This window comes from Paroedura picta, chromosome 10 (genome assembly GCF_049243985.1).
Source record: "Paroedura picta isolate Pp20150507F chromosome 10, Ppicta_v3.0, whole genome shotgun sequence".
Taxonomy (NCBI): Eukaryota; Metazoa; Chordata; class Lepidosauria; order Squamata; family Gekkonidae; genus Paroedura; species Paroedura picta.
The window spans coordinates 77,143,620-77,167,473 of record NC_135378.1 but is presented as its reverse complement, the minus strand read 5'-3'; the positions used below and the strand labels follow the sequence as shown (position 1 = coordinate 77,167,473).

At 46.9% G+C, this 23,854-nt stretch overlaps 1 protein-coding gene across 9 annotated transcripts; it reads right to left on the bottom strand.

Moving 5' to 3' along the window:
* Window positions 1-247: 247 nt before the first annotated feature.
* Window positions 248-23,622, bottom strand: KLHL8 (kelch like family member 8). 9 transcript variants are annotated; one of them, XM_077300956.1, is made up of 11 exons: window positions 23,314-23,622; window positions 22,675-22,842; window positions 17,798-18,119; window positions 13,736-14,284; window positions 12,728-12,914; window positions 10,911-11,054; window positions 7,278-7,389; window positions 5,969-6,137; window positions 5,048-5,207; window positions 4,045-4,246; window positions 248-2,832 (listed from the first exon to the last, which is right to left on the bottom strand). In XM_077300956.1, the coding sequence occupies exons 3-11, from the start codon at window positions 17,999-18,001 to the stop codon at window positions 2,709-2,711; spliced, it is 1,851 nt and encodes a 616-aa protein (XP_077157071.1). In that variant the 5' UTR covers window positions 18,002-18,119; window positions 22,675-22,842; window positions 23,314-23,622; the 3' UTR covers window positions 248-2,708. The 9 variants fall into 9 exon arrangements, with proteins under 9 accessions (XP_077157071.1, XP_077157073.1, XP_077157075.1 ...); XM_077300958.1 differs by having other exon boundaries at window positions 23,401-23,622; XM_077300960.1 differs by having other exon boundaries at window positions 17,798-18,061; window positions 23,401-23,622.
* Between the last annotated feature and the right edge of the window lie 232 nt (window positions 23,623-23,854).

Genomic DNA, 23,854 nt, shown 5'->3' with positions numbered 1-23,854 from the left:
ATGCAGGCAGGTGGCGGAAGTGGCCTGAGAATGGAGGCTAGCGGGCAGGAGGCCCAACCAGAAGCCCTGACCCCACCTTAGGCTGAGCCTGCAGGGAGTTGGACTATATTGGCTACATGACCCCTTCCAACTCTATGATTCGGGGGAAGCCAGCCCTGGAACAAGTCCTCAGGTGGACCCAAACACTCAGCAAGAATGTTAGAAATGGAGCACTTTCGTTCTACACCAAGAGAAAGAAATGCGCAAGGCGAATAAATAAATCCATTTTAATACAAAGTTTGACAGTTCTCAGACAACACAATTCACCACTTCATTCTGCATTTTGTCCACTGGATCCCACAAATACAAAAACAGGTTTCCAAAATGGCAGCATCGGACTGCAAAGCAGTGGGGTCCCGTGGACTTCGGGATTGGACGACAGACACTCCGCGGTGCTGAATACAGAGAACCGACATGTTACTGTTTCTCTAAGAAACACCCTCCGATGCCGGGATCTTGCGAGCTGCCAAATGGCTTGGGAACAAAGCTTTGGATAGGTAAGTGCCCCCCCCCCCAGTTCTCTCCAGAGCTCACACTTCTCTTTTGCATCTATGCTTGAAGCCATTTCTAGGGCCCCGTTCCCAGCAAATGAAGCCTCGTTGTTATTCAAGCCCAAGAGAAAACGTGGTCTTCACCCGGCCTGCTGCTACAGGTTCCGATCCCCCTGAAGGCAAGGGCCAAATGCGTCTTCTCCTGCTACTGCTGTTCACACTCACAACCCAGCTGCGTGTGCAAAGCATGAGGCAAGCCGATTCCACACACACAAGAGCACCATCCAGATGGCTTCCGGCAAGGAAGGGGAGCAGAGGGCAAAGACCGGCTACGTTAAAATACGCCAGTTCATCTTCACTACACACAAGGGCTGTTTTGCTTTAACGCAGGGGTAGTCAAGCTGTGGTCCTCCAGATGCCCATGGACTACAATTCCCAGGAGCCCCTGCCAGCAAATGCTGGCAGGGGCTCATGGGAATAGTAGTCCATGGACATCTGGAGGGCCACAGCTTGACTACGTCTGCTTTAAAGGATAGTTTCCTTCTGGCCTGAAGGAAATCCAACTGCTTCCCCCCCCCTTCTTTCTGACAGACACCCAGGGATGTTTTAACAGCCCCGCTTGGTGTAACAAGGTGCTTCTCAGCCCATCGTAGACCTACCCAGGTCCCGAAGGCTGGCACACCGGCACACTGGAATCCCGCTGCTGAGCCAGCAAAGGGTGGGTAGATGAACTGTCGGGGGAGGAAGGGTCCACATTTCCCTGAACACAGCCCATTCTCAGGGGACTTGGACTCCCGTAATAAACAGCCAGACCCCTGAGCAACCTCACACTCTTGACTGAGGTGCTCTCGTAACCTCTCCTGCCTGGAAGAGAGTGGCAGCGTTAGGTGGCACACAAAACAATAACCTGGGGCGGGACCCCACTTCACAAACTAAAGAAGTTTTCATTACAACCACCAGGGGTTTCCAGCATGATGATGCCTCTGCCCCCATCTGTTGGGCCGGCATGCGCCTCCTTCCTTCAGCCACACCGCTGCCCCATCCCCTCCGCCGCAAGGATCTCTCATTCACAGGAAGACTGAGAGGAGGGGAGTCGTAGGATCCAGCTCCAAAGGGTCCTTAACACAACTACGCACTCGGGTCACACCCTCAGCACAAAGCAGAACTGCCCTGGTCGAGTGGCTTGATCAGATCAGGAGAGTCATTTCAAGGGCAGACATATATCCAAGCAGCCCCCGGCCAAGGGAACAGCTGACTGATTGTCGGAGACGCCTACCTGATTTACTCAAAGGTCATCTAGTCGTGGCCCACCTGTCTTCGAGGGACGCATGCAGGATAGAAACGCCCTGCAGCCTGGAGATCCGTAACTGAAGCATTCCAGGATGGACAAGCAACATTTAAAAGCCTGGCAACTCACAGAGCCAAAGAGTGGCCTTAAAACACACAGATCTCGAGTAACAAAAGAAACGTTTGAAGGGAAAATGGGCCTAAAATGGAACAGCTCCGGTTTTGCTTTTGGAGCTGAAAAGGGGGCCTGCAGTTTCCGTTGCAAGCTTGTAGCGGAAGGTGCACAACCGGGGTTCCCTTCCACGCAAATCCAGACGTGTTAGCTGAGCAAATGTCACCTTACTCTTTAGGTTGCTCCGGACTGAAATGGATGGCCACGGTTATTTGGTGCGTCTCTCTGGCAAATGAAACCTGGTAATTTTCAAGTGCTCCGTTAACGTGACGTTGTTCCAGTGTCCAGAGTCAACTGAGCCAGTTCAGATTTGCATAGCATTAAGAGTAGAATGGGCTAATCCATAAATGGTTACTTTTAACCCAAAAGCATGTTGTAGAGAAGTGCTCAAGTACAAAGATTTTGGGGCAGGTCTGAGAAAAACTCACCTGTTCAAAATATACAAGCACTTTCCATACAACCTAGCCCCACCCCCCACCCCCCCGTTAAATTACAAGAGGTTGGGGATTAAAGGTCCTGGACTTCTGAGCTATTACTGGGCCATAATGTTTTGAACGATCGCTGAGGACTTCTTGTCCCAAGTTTGCAAAACCTTTAACTGTGTCAAATATCCAGATTCTCAAACAAAAGCACCGTTGAATATGTACAAATACTGATTTCGGAAGTGGCTTGGGATTCATTTGCGGCCTTAAAAGAGACGGCAGGCTTGAAGCCCAAATTCACATGCAATCCACCACGTTGCTGGATCCCTGACCCACGTCACGGATTTGGCTGCTGAGGCAAGCGCACACAGCTACGCCCGCCCCAGCTCTGCAGTGGGACACAGAACCCACAAGCTCCCACCTAAAAAGAAAAAGAGGAAGACATCAAAAATTAGTTTGTTCCCACTTGACGTTTCAGTGCTAAATATAGATCTTCTGAGACATTATAAAGCTCCCCCAAAGGGCTATATGTTCCTGCTTTCTAGAAAGAAAGGTTAAGCAAAACAAAATCTTTATGCTGGGAATTCGAAAAGCCACATTTTGGTACAGCAAATTACATTTTTTTAAAAATCCCCTACAGTAGCAGTCCCCAACCTTTCTCAGGTCAGGGACCGCTTCCGGGGTGAGGGGAGAGCCAACGTCCCGGGTGCTGCGAAAACACGCATGCGCAATTGCCGCACACGCACGTTTTCGCCACCAGGTGGCGCTAACGCGCATGCGCGTTTGCATCACTGGCGTGCCGGCGGCTGTGCCTGCCTCTTCCCTTCCTTCTCGCTGCGGGTGGGAAGAGGCAGGCGCGGCTGCCCGGTACCGTGGCCTTTGCGGCCCGGCACCGGGCCGTAGACCGGGGGTTGATGACCCCCGCTCTACAGCATGGAAAACAAATGGCTGTTGTGCGGGCAGGACCAGGAAAAGCCGAACTTAACCTCCCACGTGGGAGCCACTCACTCTTTGCTGTGATCATTCCCAAAACATTAAAGATGGAAGATAAGCTGGGGGAGACCTGGAAAGTGCACAAAATGCACCAAAATGCTGTGGGGAAGGACAGAAAAAACTTCACTTCCAATCAGCCCTGAACCTGGGGCTGATAATGCACGCAGAAACTTTTAGTGCAGGGAGTCTCAATCTTTTGATTGTGAGGACACTTAGCAGGCCATTGGACACAGTCCTCTCCTGCTTGAATATCCGTCTGCTTGCAACAGCATCCCTCTAGCTATTTTTGCCGGCAGGGCTTTGACAAATAATTTTGAGACGGAGGAAATGGGAGGAGCCAATGGGGGGGGAGTGCAGCAGATTCAGCTCTTCCCTCCCATTCCTAGATGCACATTTTCCTCATTTGAACAAAAACCTGGTTGATTTTTAAGAGCAGATTCTGAAACAGCTGTCTGTAATACAGGTGAAATGGGCCAGGAGAGACCATAGCTGCATAAAGCATCCCAGAATGCCCCCATTTTTAATAAAAGGGACAGCTAACACAGGTCAGCTCTGCAATTCCTCAAAGTACTTCTAATCGACTCCGTATATTTCATATTCGCCCACTATGGAGACTTAGTTAAAGCAAGATTCTGATCACCTGTTCACCACGGGATCAAAGGCTTCCACTGTATTCAGATAAGCGTTTCCATTGTGACCGCCGACAGCAAAGATTTTCCCCATTAATGTTGCTATGCCGACTCCTCCCCTGGGAGTTGTAAGCTCAGCCACGTACTCCCATTTGTTGCAGCGAGGGTCAAACCGTTCAACAGAGGTGAGTGGAGAATTGTCATCAAAGCCACCTGCAACAGCAAGAAAGGTGCATACTCAATCTCCTTTCAAACCCAACGGAACCGAACATTCGCTTCCAGCAATTCAACTGAGAATGGGCATCTGTCACAGACAGTGGCAACGCAGTCAAGAACCGAGCGAGGGTCACACGATCTGAAAGCAGGAACGCAAAGGTAGCACGAGGACATGACGCGCTTGCCCCTAGCAAAGCCTTGTGACACACTTTCTTCCATAGTAAGAATCATAGAAACATAGAGTTGGAAGGGGCCATACAGGCCATCTAGTCCAACCCCCTGCTCTACGCAGGATCAGCCCTAAGCATCCTAAAGCATCCAAGAAAAGTGTGCATCCAACCTTTGCTTGAAGACTGCCAGTGAGGGGGAGCTCACCACCTCCTTAGGCAGCCTATTCCACTGCTGAACTGCTCTTACTGTGAAATTTTTTTCCTGATATCTAGCCTATATCGTTGTACTTGAAGTTTAAACCCATTACTGCGTGTCCTCTCCTCTGCAGCCAACAGAAACAGCATCCTGCCCTCCTCCAAGTGACAACCTTTCAAATACTTAAAGAGGGCTATCATCCCCTCTCAACCTCCTTTTCTCCAGGCTGAACATTCCCAAGTCCCTCAACCTATCTTCATAGGGCTTGGTCCCTTGGTCCCTTATAAGAAAAACATCCTGAGCCTTTCTCGAGAAATTAACAACTCAAGCGTTAAGATCGGGTGCAATGATTGGACGGCAGCTTTCCCCAGCATGTAGGTTACTGCCCATCGACAATGTGATCCACGGCAAGCGATTCCAAGCGTTACTCACCGACGACATATAAGCAGCCGTGGAGTTCGCTGACCCCGTTGCCCGCTCTCCGCTGGCCCATTTCTTTTACTTCGATCCATTTATCCAAGTGAGGATCGTATTTCTCCACGCTGGAAAGGGAAGCCACGCCATCGTTCCCACCCACAGCGTAGACGTGGTTCTGCGACGAGAAAAATAATAAATAACTAAAGTCATCGTGTGAATGTTTCAGGACCGCAATTCGAGCAGCGAAAGTAACTCCGTCAGTCCCTTTGCCTCTCCCGAAACGCAGAGGGAATTATGTAAGCCGCTGATTATGCAATACCTGTCTAGCCCCCTCGGGGAGGCCTTTGCGGGAACAAGCCTGCCAGCATGCTTTGTCTCCTCACCTCCTCAACCTCACTTCACCCCTGCCACGTATTTCGACAGGAGGAAGCATGCAAAGCATTACGGCGGGCTTTCTCAACCAGGGTTTTGTGAAACCCGGCGGCTTCTTGATGGCCCTGGAAGGGCTTCCCGAATGGGTGGGAGTCAAGTCAGTTTTGATACATTTTTAAGTGTGTTAAATATGTATTGGGTGATCTGACCATATTCAGGGGAAGTCAAACTGCGGCCCTCCAGATGTCCATGGACTACAATTCCCATGAGCCCCTGCCAGCATTCGCTGGCAGGGGCTCATGGGAATTGTAGTCCATGGACATCTGGAGGGCTGCAGTTTGACTACCCCTGATATATAGTCATGTCAACCTGCCCCCCCCCCCCCCAGGAAGTGGGAAGTGGAGGGACCTCAGATGAACATGTACATAGCTCTGCTTCCCAACCATATTCTGCACCATCGCACCACTGCTGAGGTCTCTCAATGGTAAAAAAGTTGGGAGCGGCTGCCTTAGGAGATGAGGGAACTATCGTGCAAAGACCCCCCATTTGCGAATGGACACTTACGACCAGAGCCACGGAGCCCACTCCCCCCCGGGGCGTGTTCATGGGGGCCACTGCGCTCCACCGATCGGATTCGATGTCGTATCTCTCCACGTCACTGAAGCAGGTGTTGTCGTCCAGGCCCCCGATGGCATAGATGGGGCCTCCGAGAGAGGCGAGGGCAATCCCTCTCCTAACAAAGAAAATCACACCCTCAGTCGGGCTGCAGAGCCGTGCAAGAAACTGGTTAAGAGGGTTACCAGGCGTACTGAGTTCAGGCACAGAGATGCACAAAGCGTGACAAAACGGCAATGCGCAACGTAAAGAATCCATCCGCAGCACCTGCAGGTTGAATCAAAGGGAGGCAACTCTGAAGGTTGGCATGTAGGGCTTCAGCCACTATTTTGCCGTGAAAGTTCCAGGAAGACACCACTGTGCTCAGCTCCAACGCAAAGGGCAGCCCTACCATAGGGCTTGCAAGACGGAGCTCTTCCACCAGGTCTATGGTGGAGGCCAGGCAGGTAAAGACATTGAAATCATTATATGCTGTAAGTCTCAAGAACAACCATTGAGGGCAGGGAGGGCCAGGAATATCTTGGGGCTCCCCTCGCAAAACTGTGTCACCCCCACAATAAAATAGACCATCTGGACTATAGAGCTACTTGGTTTGCTGATTATAAATGGGTTTTTAAATGTATTTTATAATGTTTTAATTTCGTTTAAGGAAGGGTGTAAAGCTGCCACTGGAGAGAAGTATTGCTCAAACTGGCTCTTGGAGGTGGCTGTTCAACAAGTCCCGGGAATAAGACCATTTACAGGCTTGAAAATTAGCCAGACGGCCAGGGAAACAGTACCCAGAAGAGCCACAGGTGGCACCTGAGTCACTGAATATCGCAGGGGTAGTCAAACTGCGGCCCTCCAGATGTCCATGGACTACAACTCCCATGAGCCCCTGCCAGCGAACGCTGGCAGGGGCTCATGGGAGTTGCAGTCCATGGACATCAGGAGGGCCGCAGTTTGACTACCCCTGGAATATCACATCCACAATAACTGCATTTTAAACTCTCAGAACTCTGTGTTGCCCAAATGGAGGATTTTTAGTACGTTCATAAGCCAGTCTGGCTGCAACTGTCGTATTTAACCATTCTGATCTCCCTCTGCCTCCAAACGCCGGCTTCCCCCCTCATCTTCCTTCTCCAGGGATCATTTTCAGTTTGCTCCCTTCTCTCCTGATGCGTCATGTCAACTTTAGATTAGACATTTAAGCACCCATGTCCCCCCCAGGAACTTGCTTGTTCTGAAATCGGGCAACTGTAGCCTGTACCCAGCATACCTTTTGGTATTCATTGACGCTTTCATCATCCACTTATTTGTGAGGGGATCGAACATTTCCATACTTCCCAGATGTTCGTTTCCATCGTGCCCTCCCACTGCGTAAACTTTACCTGAAATAGAGAAACATCTGGAGTTAGAAAGCCGTGAACAATGCTTACCGGGAACAATACCGCTTCAACCAATCCAATCAGTCAGTCAGTAACCTTTTATTGGCATAAAACAAGTGTAAAACCTATAAAAATAGGACTTAAAAATGCAACAAGATAATAAAATGGGCCATGGGGGTCGCATAACGGAACAGATCTTAAAATGATAAAATAAGCTATAAAATACAAAATACAAAATAGGCAGCATATTATAAAAGTATCTTAATTAGGACTCTGGCGACTATAATGGTTACCTCTGGATCTCTGTCAGAGAGCAGGAATTCGAAAGGTCCTCGACTTACTTATAGAAGGCTTGTTTCACAAATCCAAACAATGTAATTACTGTTGAGAATGCACGAGCTTAAAATCCCTCAACCAAAAATCTGACTCCCAGAGGCAGATAACAATCCGGAAAAAAAAAAAACCCAGCCGACAAGGATTCTCGCCCCTTATGTGGAGCATCCTTATGTGGAACACAGGCAGGATGATGCTGTAGTGGTTTTCCACTTTGTGGCCTTCTTAGGGGTAACTGGTTGGCCGCTGTGCGAACAGAACTGTGGACTACCTGGTCCTCTGGTTGGATTCAGTGTGGCTCTTCTTGTGCTCTTACATATAGAGGGAAAGGAGGATGGAATAAAATCTTCACCCAGCTCCAGGAGGTCTACCAAATCTAGTACCAGGCAAGCACCAAGGGAAGGTGAGGTACCCCAATGGCAAAGGTTTGCCCTTGCTTTGCTACTAGCCTCGCCTCAGAAAAGAAGGGAAGTCAGAATGCCTCTTTCCTTCCCCGAGTGTACTCCCTCCGCATGATCTTGAGGTTTAATCACAACATAAAAATAAACAGTTGTCTACAAAGTTATAAAACACACAGATCTAAGGCAACTATCAAAGATCTGGGCAGTCACGCTGGATTGCCTAGCAACAGCAGACCATGTCAGGGACAGTTACCTAGGTAATCCAGGAGGGCTGCCAGATTCATTTTGATCCGCAAGGTGAACGGGAGTGGGGGGGGGGAGTCAAAGAGCAAGGAGGAAGATTGGGGAGAAGCACAGCCAGAGCAGAAGAAAAATGGAATAAAAAGGGGTGGGGGACAATTTAAGGACTAAGATTAGGTGGTGGGAGATCACTATAGAACCACTGAGATTACTATACCACTATGACTATACCACAACTCAGCATGTATATAATGCTTTCAGATGTTCAAAGAACTCTGCCTATATTGCTTGGTTGTAATATGTTTACAATTTGTAAGGTCTGCTCTTATCCCCAGATTGAGACTACTTGGACTAGGCAATATGGTACAATCTTGGATTCCAAAGGAGACCACCAAAAGGTGGTTGCTAGATACTTAGGTCATCCTACCAGCAGCTCATCCTGCACAAGATGCAGACAAGGGATCGTGGCATTCAAGCCTGAAATTGGTTTTCCTCCTCCTTCCCGTGACCTTTATTTTTTAAACATCCAGCCTGATGAAGAGTTCTGAAGAACTTGAAAACTTTTGTTGTATATGGTGGCAAACAGGGAACCAACAAGGGCTTGCAGGGACCTCTCATTCCTCCCCTCCCATAGTTTCCGCTTTCCCTTCCCAGAATGCCCCCATAGCCTCTTCCGTTTTCCTGATTCCTGACAGCCAACCTAGCTTTTTTCTGCCCCCCTCTTCAACTTTCCTTCCTCTGGTAGCCTCCCCTGTGAAGACTGTTTGGTTCCACCCACCGCATAGTGGCAGCTACTGGGTCTGGCCCAACTGCACAATGGGAAACCCACAAGGACATGTAGGGACACCTCATTTCCCCCTGAACCCCCTGCCATATACTATTCCCTCTTTTCTTCTTCCATATCCTCACATTCCCATTCTTTCTGTGTTCTTTCTGCCCCACCTTCCATCTGCCCACCATCTTCAGCAATATCTATTACTGACTTCATTTATACCCCACCAATCTCCATCATGTTGACCCCTTTCAACATTCTCCCCTCCTTTTCATTCTCACGCCACTCCTGTGAAGTAGGAGTTAGGCTGAGAATGAATAACTGCCCTCCGGTCCCCCAGTGAGCTTCAACGGCAGAAGGGGGATTCCAACCTGGGTCTCCCAGATCCTACTCCCAAACACTGACCGCTATGCCATATGGGTTCTTGCGTGAGCAGCTGCTTTGCATCTAGGCCTGAGTGAGTCATGAAAGTCATGTGGCAGCACATCACGCAGTGGCTGCTGCTCCTGGCCCCGGCCCCAATGAGGCTTCCCTCAACGGCCAAAACAGCCCCAGAAACGTCCCTGCCCTGCCTGCCGCCTTTTATTGACAGCTGGGAGGCTTGGCAATATGTTTCCCTAGCAATGGTCTTAGAAGGCACTTGTTTCTTAAACTACAAGTCTTGCTTCTCCTGTTTGGTGGGGGCAGGGTTAACCCCACATCAGGGTTCTGTGTTGCTAGATTTTTTTAAATTTCACATGTTTCTGCCAACCCTGTCTCCCTCCCCCCCCCCCCAGGTTTATAGGATGATCTGTCTTGTTTGTGCATAGCCCCAATCTCTAGATTTGAGTATCCATAGATAGGGCTATGTAGGGCTATGTTGCGAATATACCTTGGGTTGGTCCTAATAAATGGCAACATGTGGCTTCTGCAATTCCTGTTGTCCAGTAAGGCTACCTGCAATCTCTTATCAGGTTACAGGCCTAACATAGGATGCAAATGCCACTGCAGATTTTACCTTCAGGCATGGTATTCCTAGCGCTAAAAGAACCTATCCATCATTGGTTCTTTTGCTTAGTCCCCAATGAATCAGATCGAGAGAAAAAAACTTTTAAGTATTTTTACTGCAGAAGAAATATAGACACAGGGGAGTTCCCGAATCTGCACAGAGAACAACAGGATCACATAGTGTTAAATACCCTTTCCTTGGAGGCTGGGAAAGATGATGCCCTTTCAAGATGAGTCAATAGCCTGGGGTTTCTACCTCCCCACTCCATCTCCCAGGAACACCCTACAGCCTTTACGCCAGACTTCCAGGAACTGCTGACAGGTCCCAAAAGCTGCTTGCTTGCTTTCCTCCCCCCCAACCTCTAATTGTTTACATAAGCAGTAGTGACACACACTTCTTCCATTTCTCTAGCCTTGAGATAAGGACAGCTGTAGCATAAACTTTGGTTTTGTGAGAGTTTATCAAAAAGTACATTCCAGAAAGGAACAGGCCATTTTCTCTGCCTGCTAAGAACCAAAGACTTGAACCAGGACAGACCAGGATGTAGAATTACAGCCAATCCCTAATAACTGTATGATCAATCAGAAGGTTGCAATCATTTTCTTTACCACCAGGCCCTCAGTCGGATCAAATCAAAAGCCATCGCCTCACTGAAGAACAATGGTATCTTTTATATCCCACCCCAGTACTATTTGCATATGAAAGCTATAATTTTGGTTGGTGGACTGAGTCATTAAACAATAACAAAGCATACAGTGATCTTAGAACAGCGGATTTTTTTTTTACCAACCTCCTACAGAGATGACACCCACATGCCTTCGTCGACTGTTCATCTCAGGGCCAAAAAACCAGCTGTTCGTATTTATCGAGTAGCATTCAATGCTGCGAAATGGGTCGCCGGATCCACCACGACCACCGACACAGAAAAGGACGCCTAACGGACAGAAGCACACATTCTTCATAAAGGCTTTTGTGATTAGGGGCAAGGTAGAGGGATAGAACCATAGAATCATAGAGTTCGAAGGGGCCATACAGGCCATCTAGTCCAACCCCCTGCTCAACGCAGGATCAACCCAGAGTATCCTAAAGCATCCAAGAAAAGTGTGTATCCAGCCTTTGCTTGAAGACTGCCAGTGAGGGGGAGCTCGCCACCTCCTTAGGCAGCCTATTCCACTGCTGAACTGCTATGACTGTGAAATTTCCCCCCCTGATATCTAGCCTATATCGTTGTACTTGTAGTTTAAACCCATTACTGTGTGTCCTTTCCTCTGCAGCCAATGGGAACAGCATCCCGCCCTCCTCCAAATGACAACCTTCACTTTACGTACTACTTGACGGATGACAAAGTACTGAACACTGCAAGCAGCACCAACTAATAGCTCTGCCAAAACAAACATAAATAGTTGAAACTGGTCTGCTGACTTAAGGTGACTGATACCTGACATGCACTGCCTAGTAGAGTGACATTCCAATACAGGTTGACAATCTTACTGTGTCTCAATGTTGACATTCAAAAGTGTTTAAGGTTTATGTTATTTTACAGCTTCAGAAGAAGGAACCAAAGATCCTGCACAAATGTTATTAGTTTCCCACCTAGCCACATTTAACTATGTTAACCCTTTGTGCATCAACCCCCCAACGCAAACTCCTTAAATTTATCTAAGCTTTTTTGCACAAACATACCAAAAGTGTCCGTTCGGAAGCAGAATTTCAGTCCCATGCCTAACCCTAACATCTCTCTCCACCCCATGAGACGCACAATACAGAATAACATGTCACCAGTTAGTCACCATGGGTGTAATGTTAACAGCAGCAGCTGCTAATCTGGACGACCAGGTTTGACTCCCCACTCCTCTGCCACATGTAGCCAGCTGTGTGACCTTGGGCCAGACAAAGTTCTCTCAGAGACCTGTCAACCTCACAGGGCATCAGTTATGGGAAGAGGAAGGAAAGGGGTTTTGTAAGCTGCTTTGAGATGCCTTCTTTTTCTTCTTAATGGGATTTACCACCACCCATGAGTTTTGTGGGTTCCCACCTTTTATATCTGATTTTCCTACCAAAGTTAACTATTTTGAGAAAAGCAGTTTCATATTATAGCTAAGGCTGGTTGCAAAACAGTCCTCCTTTATTTCCTGAAATTTTTATATCCAGCGGGCAGAAAGGAGGCCAAAAGCAGCCTATAAGGCACTCTAAACCAGGGGTAGTCAACCTGTGGTCCTCCAGATGTCCATGGTCTACAATTCCCATGAGCTCCTGCCAGCATTTGCTGGCAGGGGCTCAGGGGAATTGTAGTCCATGAACGTTTGCTGGTAGGGGCTCATGGGAATTGTAGTCCATGAACATCTGGAGGACCACAGGTTGACTACCCCTGCTCTAAACCAAAAGCACACAGAGCCCCCACAGTAGTTTTTAAATAAACTTACTGCTCAAAGTCCTGTGTTCTGAACCTCCTAACATACTGCATGCTCATCAGCTTTCTACAGCCTCCCAGAGGAATACTTACGTCCTGAAATCTACCAACATCAGATAAATAAAAATTATGAAAACAAACATCAGCCACTGTGTATGTCAGTTTCCAAAGTATTAGAGGAGAGGCCCATTTATTACCTGCGGTGTGCTTCCTTGGGGTAGTGCGGATGGAATATTCGAAGTCCGGTACTGTATGGCTGCTCAAATGTAGGTGGTAGTTTCTCGCTTCATCCAACAAGTCTCGACATTTTAGGTTCTGCTTGACAATCTCTTCTTTTGCCACGACACCCATCAGAAAACAGATGGGCAGCAGTGGGAGACGCACCTGATGGGGACACACGTTTTGCATAAGACTTGGCAATGGGCATTCCTTTTAAGATGAAAAGTCTCAGCAACTGGAAGGGAGACCCTCCAAAAGAAACGAGGGAAAGACTCACAGGGTAAGGTAACAAAAATGCAAACCCCAACCCTCCCCCCCCCGCCCCGTTTCCATTTTTATGTTGCATGTTATCCCGATGTTCTTAACCATGAACTACTTGGAGACAAAGCCCAACAAGAGCTGGAGCGACAGTGAATTCCCCTTTAGGTGTTACAAATGAACAAAAAAAAGCAAAGAGAACCATTGCGAATCACAAACTACATGCGTGAGAGTCATAAGAGAATGTTACAGATGGAAGTTTTATAGAATTTGCCTGCTTTGGAAGGAGCAGCAAGGCAACCTGAACTGTACAAACCAATGGATCTTCCGAGGCGTCAGGAGATAATGGTGAAAGTGCTACAACAGGGGTAGTCAAACCTGTGGTCCTCCAGATGTTCATGGACTACAATTCCCATGAGCCCCTGCCAGCATTTGCTGGCAGGGGCTCATGGGAATTGTAGTCCATGAATGTTTGCTGGCAGGGGCTCATGGGAATTGTAGTCCATGAACATCTGGAGGACCACAGGTTGACTACCCCTGTGCTACAATGTCAATTTGTCAGGCAAGCTAACAGGAGGAAGTTGTAAGTATCACCCACTTAGCAAAAGTAACCATTTGGCAAAAGACAATGCAGCTTCGGCACTTCCACCCCACAGGTAGGCACTTCTCTGCCTGTCACGACAGAGCGTCCATCAACACCCATTGCCCCGCTCTCCCCCGATCCTCACCTGAGCGAGTATTTCATCTAGCCAAGCAGCATGGTGTTGGGGGTTGGCATGGAGCCACTTAATGGCAGCCGTGTAGACCTGCTTTTCACTCTCAATGCTGAGATCACTAGAGGACAGCAGCTTATGCAGGTGCTGAGGGGATACGCTCACAAAGTCTTCGCAGTCCACCACCTCAGCAAAGTGTTCGCAGGCATAGCGATCGGCCATGTCCATCAAGTCGATGCGGTTGTGGCTCTCGGCAAAAGCTCGCACCGCCAGGCAATTCGAAGGGTGGAAGTGGAGTTTCATGTACTCACAGCAAGCTTTGGCCACTACCTCCACCTGGAGAATGCAAGCGGCGTATAAGAGGGGCTGGACATTGTCTACGGTCAGCGTCAGCCGAGACGAATAGACAAACTTGACCAAATCTTCTATGGCGTCCCCATCGAAGTCTTTGATCTCAATTAACGTCTGCTTGGCTTCCGCCATTTCAGAGAGAAACATGGCTCGGAAGTAAGGAATGACGCACGCCAGCACTAGCTTGTGACAGGAAATCAATTTTGACCCAACCTGTTGGGAGAACACACGGATTCAGACTTATGTAAACAAAACTATAATGCGGATTCTCATGCAGCAATAAGAATTAGGCTAGCACTAGCTGGACCCCTGAGTTACCACTAAAACAAAATACTAAGTATAGAAAGCATGCAAAACCTTCAAAGCATATGCTCCTTCCTCCAGGATATTCCTTGCAGCAATAACTATGATGGTTAATTATGGCTAATCCAAAGCAGTTTTCTTTCGAACTATGGTTTCAAGAGGGCTTTACAAACCACGGCTATAATTTTTGCAAGAGAAACAGAATTTGTACCAATGCATATATATGTATAATAAAATCATGTGGTTAGCTAGCTCCCAATTTGCAGGAAACCAGAGCTATATCCACACTGAACATGTAGTAGCTTCTAAACAATAACACAACACCTTGTGCTCTCACATGATCGATCCATTCTCCAAAGGTAAAGGAGGAAGCCTTTAGCAAGGCCATGTTGTGATCCTGGGACCAACATGGCCAAAATGGAAGTTCCTGCAGGACCTACACATTGCTTTATCTACTTCTGTCCTCAATGTAAGGCCTATACGTTCCTGTTTTCCACGATTTCCACATTCCTCTAGTTTATTCATTAAGCAGCATTATCCACTTCAATGAGCTATTCTTTCAACCAGTTGGCTACAGCCAGAAAACCCAGCCAAAATGGCTTCCTGCCAAGAAAGCGATGGGAAGAATTAGCTGTACATGGCTTTAGACAAAGCGCTGCCATGAAATACACAGACAGCACTCTGCCCAGTCCTTGGTACTACAAAACGGGTGGATCTGTGTGTCTATCCTGCATAAAATGGAAGCTTGATGTACACTTTGGTCAAGCGTTATCAGACAACAAACAACCAGACAAAACTGCCTGGTATTTTAACACAAAAATGACTTATTTTCAAAGAAACAAAACAGTAGCAGCCAAACATATCTGTAATAAGATGAACGGAAGGTTTAATTCTTGGCCAGAAAAATCCCTACCGTTCTAAGGAATGGCTAAAAGCAAATGGCCAATGCCTTTATACTACCTAAAAATCATTTTCTTGAAGCTTATGAAGTGCCATGGCGTTATTGCTGTGTTTTCAGGTCAAGGACCCAGGGAAAAATAGATGAATCTCGCACACTCGCCAGATACGAGCGTTCAGAAACTAACGACTGTTATGTTGCAATTAATAGTTTCGTTCCAATTGCTCTCCCGGTCAGGTTTATCCCACAAGGAGATCTGAGCTCACTTCACTAATTAGGCGGTGTCCTTCAGACCCAGTGCCCCAAGGTAACGAATACGGCCTTCCACTCGTGAAGCGGGGGATGTACAACTTTTACAAGGGTTTCTTACTGCCAGGGAGTTATGCAATGCTTTTTTTACTGCTCAGCTTGTGTGTGTATTTTCAAATTGAGAGGATGTTGGATTAATCACCACGTAAGTATAAACAGAACACTCCAACTTCACCCACATGCAACGCCGGGAAAAGCGCTGGAAGTGACAGAGCACCATATGGTAAGGTTGCAAAAAGGGCAAGTACAACTCCTCAAACTTGGATGCATGTTTTGTGAAAACCAGATCTTCTGCTCCTTGCTTTAAGTATGAATAATTGACACTTGTGAAGAAAAAAATATTAGCCACCCTCAATGCCTTGCTTTGTTCTTCCCACCCATCCCTGCAATAAGGAAGCAGAACTGGCAGAACCCTTTCCTCCATCTCTTCCCTTTCTTTCGTTCCTTCTCCACCATATATATGTTCACACCTTCAGAGATGATGATGGTTTGTCAGATTTGGATACCGCCTTCCCGCATAACAGCTCAGGGCAGTGAACATCATTAAAACATACAAAATGCAAAAATGCATCAATAATTTAAAAAATTACAATTACAATCTGTTCCACTTAATATTTCTGGTAAGGCCTTAGAGGAGCTGGTCTCATGGCTTAAGTGCCACTCAGCGCTTAACACCAACTCAGGGCAGCTGTCCCACCCATGAGTGCCTCCTCCTCCAACCGACTTGTCTGTCTGTCCAGCGGCCAGCCAGTCACCTTGCATCCCCTACCCCTGACCACCTCCTCCTCTTCCTTCCACTTCCCTCTGAGGCTCAGAAGCTGCAGATCCCTGCTGCATGAGAGCTGCCCCTACTGGTGAGTTCCCTGCCTTAGGGACTCCAGACTGCAGCCTTTCCAGGTCCTGGGGGGAGGGGGAGGCCATCCGCAGAGTTCTTCCGCCCCACTCCCACAGTCTAGGGCCCGTTATATTCCTGAATGCAACTGGCTTGGCCCCTATTAAAATTCTATCATCTACAACCAATAATAACACATTTAAAACTGTAGTTAGACAGCTGTCCAGTCAGTTTCTTCCAGTGCACCCCAGATGTTCACTTTTGGGCATCTCTGATGGAGAATTCGGATTGTGCCCAGCAGATGTCAAGAGTTTGTTGGCTCCAACCAAAAGCTTTGTGGCAGAGCTCCATCTTGCAGTCCTGTGGAACATAGCCGCTGGTGCCTCTCCTCAAAAAAGTTTGAAAAACATTGGACCAGAGGGTCCAATTCTATGGGCCCCCCAAAGAATCTGCCCTATGTGCCGTTGTTTTCAATGGAGGAAAAAGGCATTTTGACATTAAACAGTCCCCTTAAACTTCAAATGACTTTTGCAACCCTACTTAAATGCACCATAAAACAGTAGCAGCCATCTAATTGCTTTCAATTAGAACAAGCAAATGGTAATTTTAGAGTTTGTATAAAGCCTCTTGCATGCAAAGATATCTTCCTTGGGATGCAGCCCACTATTTAAAGGGAAGATATTAAGAGCTGCACTGAGAATTGCTATTGGAGGGCAGATCTCTCTAGGGATCCCGGCAACTACAGGCTTTCATTTGCTGACTCCACCCTGGACTGCTTCATGATCATGCAGCTTCAGTTGAAAACAAAACACACCGGAAGTCATAGTCACTAAATTCATGTTATTTTACCTAATGGGTACTTTAAAGACAACAATTCTTGTATATCAGTTATAAAGGGCTTATTCAGGAACTTTGGTTGCCATTACCTATGCATCTTTGAACTGCGTTTAGAGATAAAACACAGTATTTTCAAGTGCATAATTTCATTACATAACCGCAATGCTTTTGCTTAGAGATCGTCTCAGCTGAACAGCAATCCATAAAGTTGATATTACTCAGACTTTCAAGGACAGAACTGAAGCTGCCAGTTAATTTTCATATGTAACAAGATGGGAGAAGAAAGCACTCCTATAGGAGTAAGGTATGGAAAAGGGGACGGGGGAGGGAAGCAGGAGGGGTAAGAATGACAGCTTCTCCATTAACTACCAGCTTTGCAGGATTTCAAGTGATATATTTTTATGCAGAGGCAAGAGCACAGAGCAAGAATTTCAGGATGCAAATGCACAAACACATATTAAAGTGGACTAAAACAGTAAACGCGTCTGGAAAACTCTGAAGATAAACTCACTCACATACACAAGAAACACGGAATATGTATCAGCACCTTCAGCGTGACATCAAAAAGTTCCCCGGCTTCATAGAAGCGAAGGAGGGAGCTGTGAAAATCCTTCCAAGCTTCGTTTGCTTCAAATATGAATGTTTCTTCTTCGCCATCGCTGTTCAAAGGGGCCTTCTCCTGATGGTGCTGCCTCTTCCCTTTTACCCCACGATGCTCTGCTTGCTCTAGGACCATGGAGTCAGAAGCCATCGGCTAGTTGCCTCCTCCCAAGCTGGTCATCAGTCTCCATGAAAAGGCACACAACCAGTCCTGCCAAGTGAATTAGGGTAAACAATCAGAGCTGAACAGCATTGTCCTCTTCTCATTCCTATGAAAAAATAAGAAATACATTAGACATTTCCTGCAGCAGAGCTTTCGAGAGACAGGTGGCATGAAGTAACTCTGTGTCAGAGTAGAATCATAGGATCATAGAGGTGGAAGGGACCTCCAGGGTCATCTAATCCAACCCCCTGCACAATGCAGGAACTCACAACTACCTGTCTACCCACAGTGACCCCTATTTCATGCCCAGGTGATCCTCCCCCCCCCCCCAAAAAAAAAAAATCTCCAGAATCCAGCCTGGCCTGGAGGAAATTCACTTACCATCCCACAGTGGTGATCAGCAATTCCCTGGGTATGCAAGGAAGGGCCACATGAGACAAATACTGGCACATCCCTTCCTGCCCATCCACTCACAATCTACCTAAGTTCATAAAATCAGCATTTCTGCTGCTCAAAAACTTCCAAAGGAGATCACTCCACCTCCCAAGGAAGCCTGTTCCACTAAGGAACCGCTCTATTAGGAAGTTTTTCCGGATGTTTAGGTGAAAATTCTTTTGAATTGATTTCATCCCATTCGTTCTGGTCCAGGGGAAAACTGCAAACAATTCACACCTAAGATTAGTTCAATTTTCTAGATTTGTGGAGTAATGTTCTGCAATCTTCTGCTACTTGTTTTTAGCTAAGGTTATATATCCTAAAGAAGTGCATGGAAAATTGTTCCAATCTTGCTTTAGAACAATGGTTATATTCCTTGCAAGGATTACAAATCCTTTGTAACTTCAACTTAATTTTGCCATTATATACTGCAATGTTTCTTAGCTTTTCCGTTGAGAAACCCCTGAAACATTCTTCAAGCTTCAAGAAACCCCAAACACACAAGAAACATACACACACACACACACACACACACACACACACACACACACACACACACACACACACACACATAAAACTAATTAATTCCAATCCATTCAGGAAGCCTTTCTAGGGCCATAATGAAACCTCAGGGTATCACAAAACCCTGGTCACGAAAGGCTGATATAGTGTCTGAAATTCAGTGTCTATTTAAAAAACACAAACCATTAAGTTGAAGTTCCCCGGTCTGAGGGTCCACAAATCCAATGCCCCTAAGCACTGACATTTTAATCTTTCTGTCACTATGTGTTTTCTCAATCGACAGATACTCATACAGTAGCAACTACCATGTGGAGGGTCTGTGAAATTTCTGATGTTTGAAAAAGGGTCCTCATACTTTAAAAAGTTGTGAGCCAGTGCCCTAAAGCAGAGGTCCCTACTCCCCAAAATGGTCACAGGTGACCATGGATCCCAAATATTTTCTGGTGCCCCCAATTGATTTTAGAAAGGGGGTGGCACCAGATAGCACATTTGCTCAGCAATGCTTCTTACTGGCTATGCAGCTACTGCCACAGCACAAGGATTTTCACAGTGTTATTAAAGACAACCTGTGGCAGCCATTTTATGGGACCTCTACGTAGTGTGGCAGCCATTTTGTGGCTGCGCTCACTATACTGTGTCAGAATCCCAATGGGCCCAAAGGCTCAAAAAGGTTGGGGACCCCTGCCATAGATTGCAACCCAGAATCCCCCAAAATGAGTACACCTGTGGCAAATATTTAGAGTTTTCCCAGTGGATGAACTACTGCAGTGAATCATTTCTAAAGGTGGCAATTCTGGCAAACTGCTGTGAGTAGACAGTGACAGAATGTTGTTGAAGATTCTCTTGCTACTGTTAAGAGAGATCACTACTATTGCTGATGAAGAGAACAAGGGCAATACAAAGGGGAATGAATGCATTTTTCTGTCCAACTTGTGACAGTTAACTTCTGCAAAGAACTTTTCTACTTCTTCGTGTGCAACCATTGCTGTCATCCGCCGTTCAGACCGATCACAACCTTCTGCTTCAACAGCTACACAACACAACAGTTTTCAATACTCTGGCTGTTCCAAACACCCACCAAAATGCCTGACCCCCCAAAAAGGTGCCACAAGATATGGGGATTTTAAATTAGCCTTTTTCTTACTTCGAAAAACCAGGCCATCTGGGAGAAGAGCTGTTACAGAAGAGTGCGACAATTCCAAAATACCTGCTAAACTGGCTTCTGCTTGCTGGGGGGCAAGGGGGAGGGGGAAGGCTGATGTATTTCCTAGCCGTTTATTAAAATGGCTGATATGGCATATGAGCCAGCTTTGTTTATTTTCCTGCCTCAAAAATCTCTCCTGCTTCAAAGCCCCGAAGCTACGTGATAAAACTGAAGCCTGCTCCACAGCAGAGCGATAAAGGCAGAATACGCCCGCCTTGTTCACCTTGTAGCAAACAGAAACAAGGCACTCAAAGCATCTAACAAGTTGTTTTTAATACCTCGCCCACTCCCATGCTAGAAAACCACCAGGCATCAGCTGTGGCTTTCCTACTTATGTTCTTTCGAAGAGCAGCTAGACCAATCAACTGCTTTTTAAAGCTGCCTCTATGGTTACCCATAACCTGGGTCCTCTCGAGGCATAGACTGCAGATCACTTGTTACAGCAATTTGGCAAAGGAAGGTTGCCCCTTCTCATCTGCAAATCATGCTTAATGATCTTCAACCTCTTGACATTTCTCTTGACACACAGAGACATCAACCCACATCGCTGGATAAGTTCAAGCTCTCTTTCAACAATGCTGCAATGTTCCATTCATTTCAAGCAAATTGAATACAAGCCCTCCTCTGTCTGCGAAAAATATGCATTTTTCATTGCTAAAGAAAAAAAAAATCAATACATTCCATGGTTCCAGTTTCCCTTGCCATACAAACTGCCTAGCCCCATACCCTGCTGGGTCTCGAAATAATGAAGCATGATTTTAGCTAGCGTATTTCAGCATTTCACTTTTCGACCTACTTTGGGATATTTTAAGAAAGCTCAGATACATGGAACAAATATATCGCACATCTGCAGCTTTATAAGACTGCCTCAAATACAAGTTAACACCTGACTCCCAGCTGATTTAGAGAGGTCTGACATTTTTGTCCTGTGTCTAGCAACACCATTCACAGATCCCGATGCCACTCTTGTTTTTTTTTAAGAAGCATCATCAAGATAAAGATATTCATTCATTCATTCATTCATTCATTCATTCATTCATTCATTCATTCATTCATTCGGCTTCATTAGCATTCCAGAATATTACAAAGTATATATGGCAGAAGGTCAGAGCAAGAGAACATATAGACCAGGGGTAGTCAACCTGTGGTCCTCCAGATGTCCATGGATTACAATTCCCATGAGCCCCTGCCAGCAAATGGGGCTGGCAGGGGCTCATGGGAATTGTAGTCCATGGACATCTGGAGGACCACAGGTTGACTACCCCTGATATAGACAACTGCAAAACAGACAAGACCGAAATACACTAAAAGGTCTTACTTCTTGCTCGGTAACTACAAAAATAGAGACTGTGGCTGCAATCTCCAGGGAGAGATAATTCAATAGATATTGTGATGCATACTCCTTATTTACAAGACTTTTGGAATGTAATACAGAGAAAAGGAGTTCTTTACAGGGAACCTCAAGCAACTGGAAGTTTAAAATGATGTACTCTTGTATCCAGTGAGTTTACAGAACAGAAACATAGCCTCTCCTGAAATGGTACTCATGGATGTCTTCAAATAACATTTTTGAGGGGAGAATATTAATCCTGTCCAACATAAAGGCTCTGTGATGGAAAGGGTTAATAAAGATATTCTTACTCTAATGGTCTTCCAGGAGAGTTATGACAAACCTATATTTATACAAGTCAATCACTGTCAAAAGGGCTATGGACAGGGTACCCAAAAATCAATTCTATTTTTAAATCAGTTTATATAAACTGATCCAAACTTCAGGTTTTAATTAAGATATGGCTTAAAGACACCTCGTAATGGAATAGGGATTTAATTTGTAATTCTGTAATACGAGACAGCATATTCATGTAACGTTTAAGAAAAGTATTGTAAATGAGTTCCAGTAATTCATGGCTCGGGGGCCCAATTTCATGCTGCTCCAGAGGCGTCTGGAGAGATTACCTGGGTTGATCTATTCTGTCTCCCCAACAGGACTTAGTGTTCAGTCAAGATGATACCATCGCAGATGCTCATGGTTCTGCAGCTCTCAAACTGTGGATTTGTGTAATTGGCTACACAAGATCCAGGAGGGTATACTGGCTCAGCTACAGCAAACTGCCAGTTCTGCAGTCCTTCCTGCCTCTCCAGCTTCGCACGGCTGCTTGCGCCTCAGGCAACACCATACCAAAGCACTGAGGTGGGGACACAGCATAAGAAATGTGGCGCGCAGCAAAGTAGCACTCTCTCATATACGATCTGTCTGGCACACTCGTCAAAGCAGCTGGGAAACTGCATTTCGCTTATCATTCAGAATGGAATTTTAAGGAAACTTGTTATTCTGCACACAGCAAATTTGCACAGCCTTCAAAGGAGTCATAACTAAGATAAACTGTTTAAGGTCCTTGCCTCAGCATCAAAACTGAGAACTTGTGCATGTGATTTACCACAGCAGCACTTAAAAGGCGACACTTCCCTTCCACCCCTTTTTTTGTTCAACTAGAGTTACCTGATGTCCTCTTTGTAGAGATTGTCCTCTTTCAGGCTCTTTAAAAAAAATGGATGAAAATGTCCTCTTTTGGGGTTGGACGATTAGGAATACTCCTATTTAGCAGCAATTCTCACCGAGCTATTTAAAATGAGATCTGTTTCAAGCAAATCAGCGGGGAAACAGGAACTATATTTTGAAAAGAAAAGAGAAAGAGAGAATGACTGAAGAGGACTGAACTTTCACCAGCCAAAAATGCCTCCCCACTTCCCTCGCAATTTTGGGTGCTCCTTCCAAAGGACCATGCCACCTGTCTAGCTGCGCTTCTTGCTTCTTCTGCCAGAGCCAAAGGTTATCATGCCTTGTAATACCCTTACAGATTGACCAAAAATATTTTTATTTTTACGATTATTTAAAAAATCCTCTTGCACCAGATTTTTTTTAAATGAGAAAATGAGCAAAGTCTTCCAAAGGACACACACAGAGAGAGAGCCCTTGAAGGGTTCAGCAAAACAAGGGGGCATCCTGGCTCGCGCCTCTCCCAGGCTCCCATCCTGTTCAGGGCGCAAAAGCAGCCCCGTTGCAAGAGAACGGCGCCCTCCACCCCGCCTCTCTCCTCCCAGCACCTGCCCTTGCAGGAAAGGAAAGGGCTGCACGTACAGAGCGCCTCCAGCAAAGCCCGGCCGGTCCCGCAGCTCCCGGCGTGCCTGTCAGCGCGCTCCGCGCCTGGCCCTTCTGCGCCCCTACCTGAGCCGAGCGCTCGCCGAACGAGGACAACACGGGACACCTGTGCGGGCTGCCGCGCATGCGCCCTGGCGCGGGCACCACCTTCGGGGGCGGGGCCGGCACGAAAGGGGGAAGGCGGGTAGCCGGGACGGTCTGAGGCAAGAGACTAAAGGTTGCGTCCAGGCGGCACCTTTAAAGACCAACGAAGTTTATTTGGGGACGGGGGGAAATCAGCTTCCGTGGGCATGCGCACTTCAGAAGGGGGAAGGGTAGCGGCGGGATGGGTAGATGAACAAAGGAGGACGTTCCGACGCATGCGCCGCAGAGAGGGCGCCTTTAAACCGTCTCTTTAAACCGAAGCGAGCGTACTGCGCACGCGCCAACCGTCGGGCTGGTCGAGCCGATGCTCCGTACCCGGGGTGGGGGGAGGAGGAGGTCTAGCGGCGTCCCGAAGAATGAAAGGGGAGTTCTGCGC

Excerpts from the sequence above, each read along its gene's own strand:
- KLHL8 (XM_077300956.1), bottom strand. The coding sequence starts at position 18,001 with ATGGCTTCTGACTCCATGGTCCTAGAGCAAGCAGAGCATCGTGGGGTA. Across the intron at positions 6,138-7,277 it reads GCGTCAATGAATACCAAAAG|GAGAGGGATTGCCCTCGCCT; the intron begins GTATGCTGGGTA and ends TTTCTTTGTTAG. Across the intron at positions 4,247-5,047 it reads CGGCTGCTTATATGTCGTCG|GTGGCTTTGATGACAATTCT; the intron begins GTGAGTAACGCT and ends TTGCTGTTGCAG.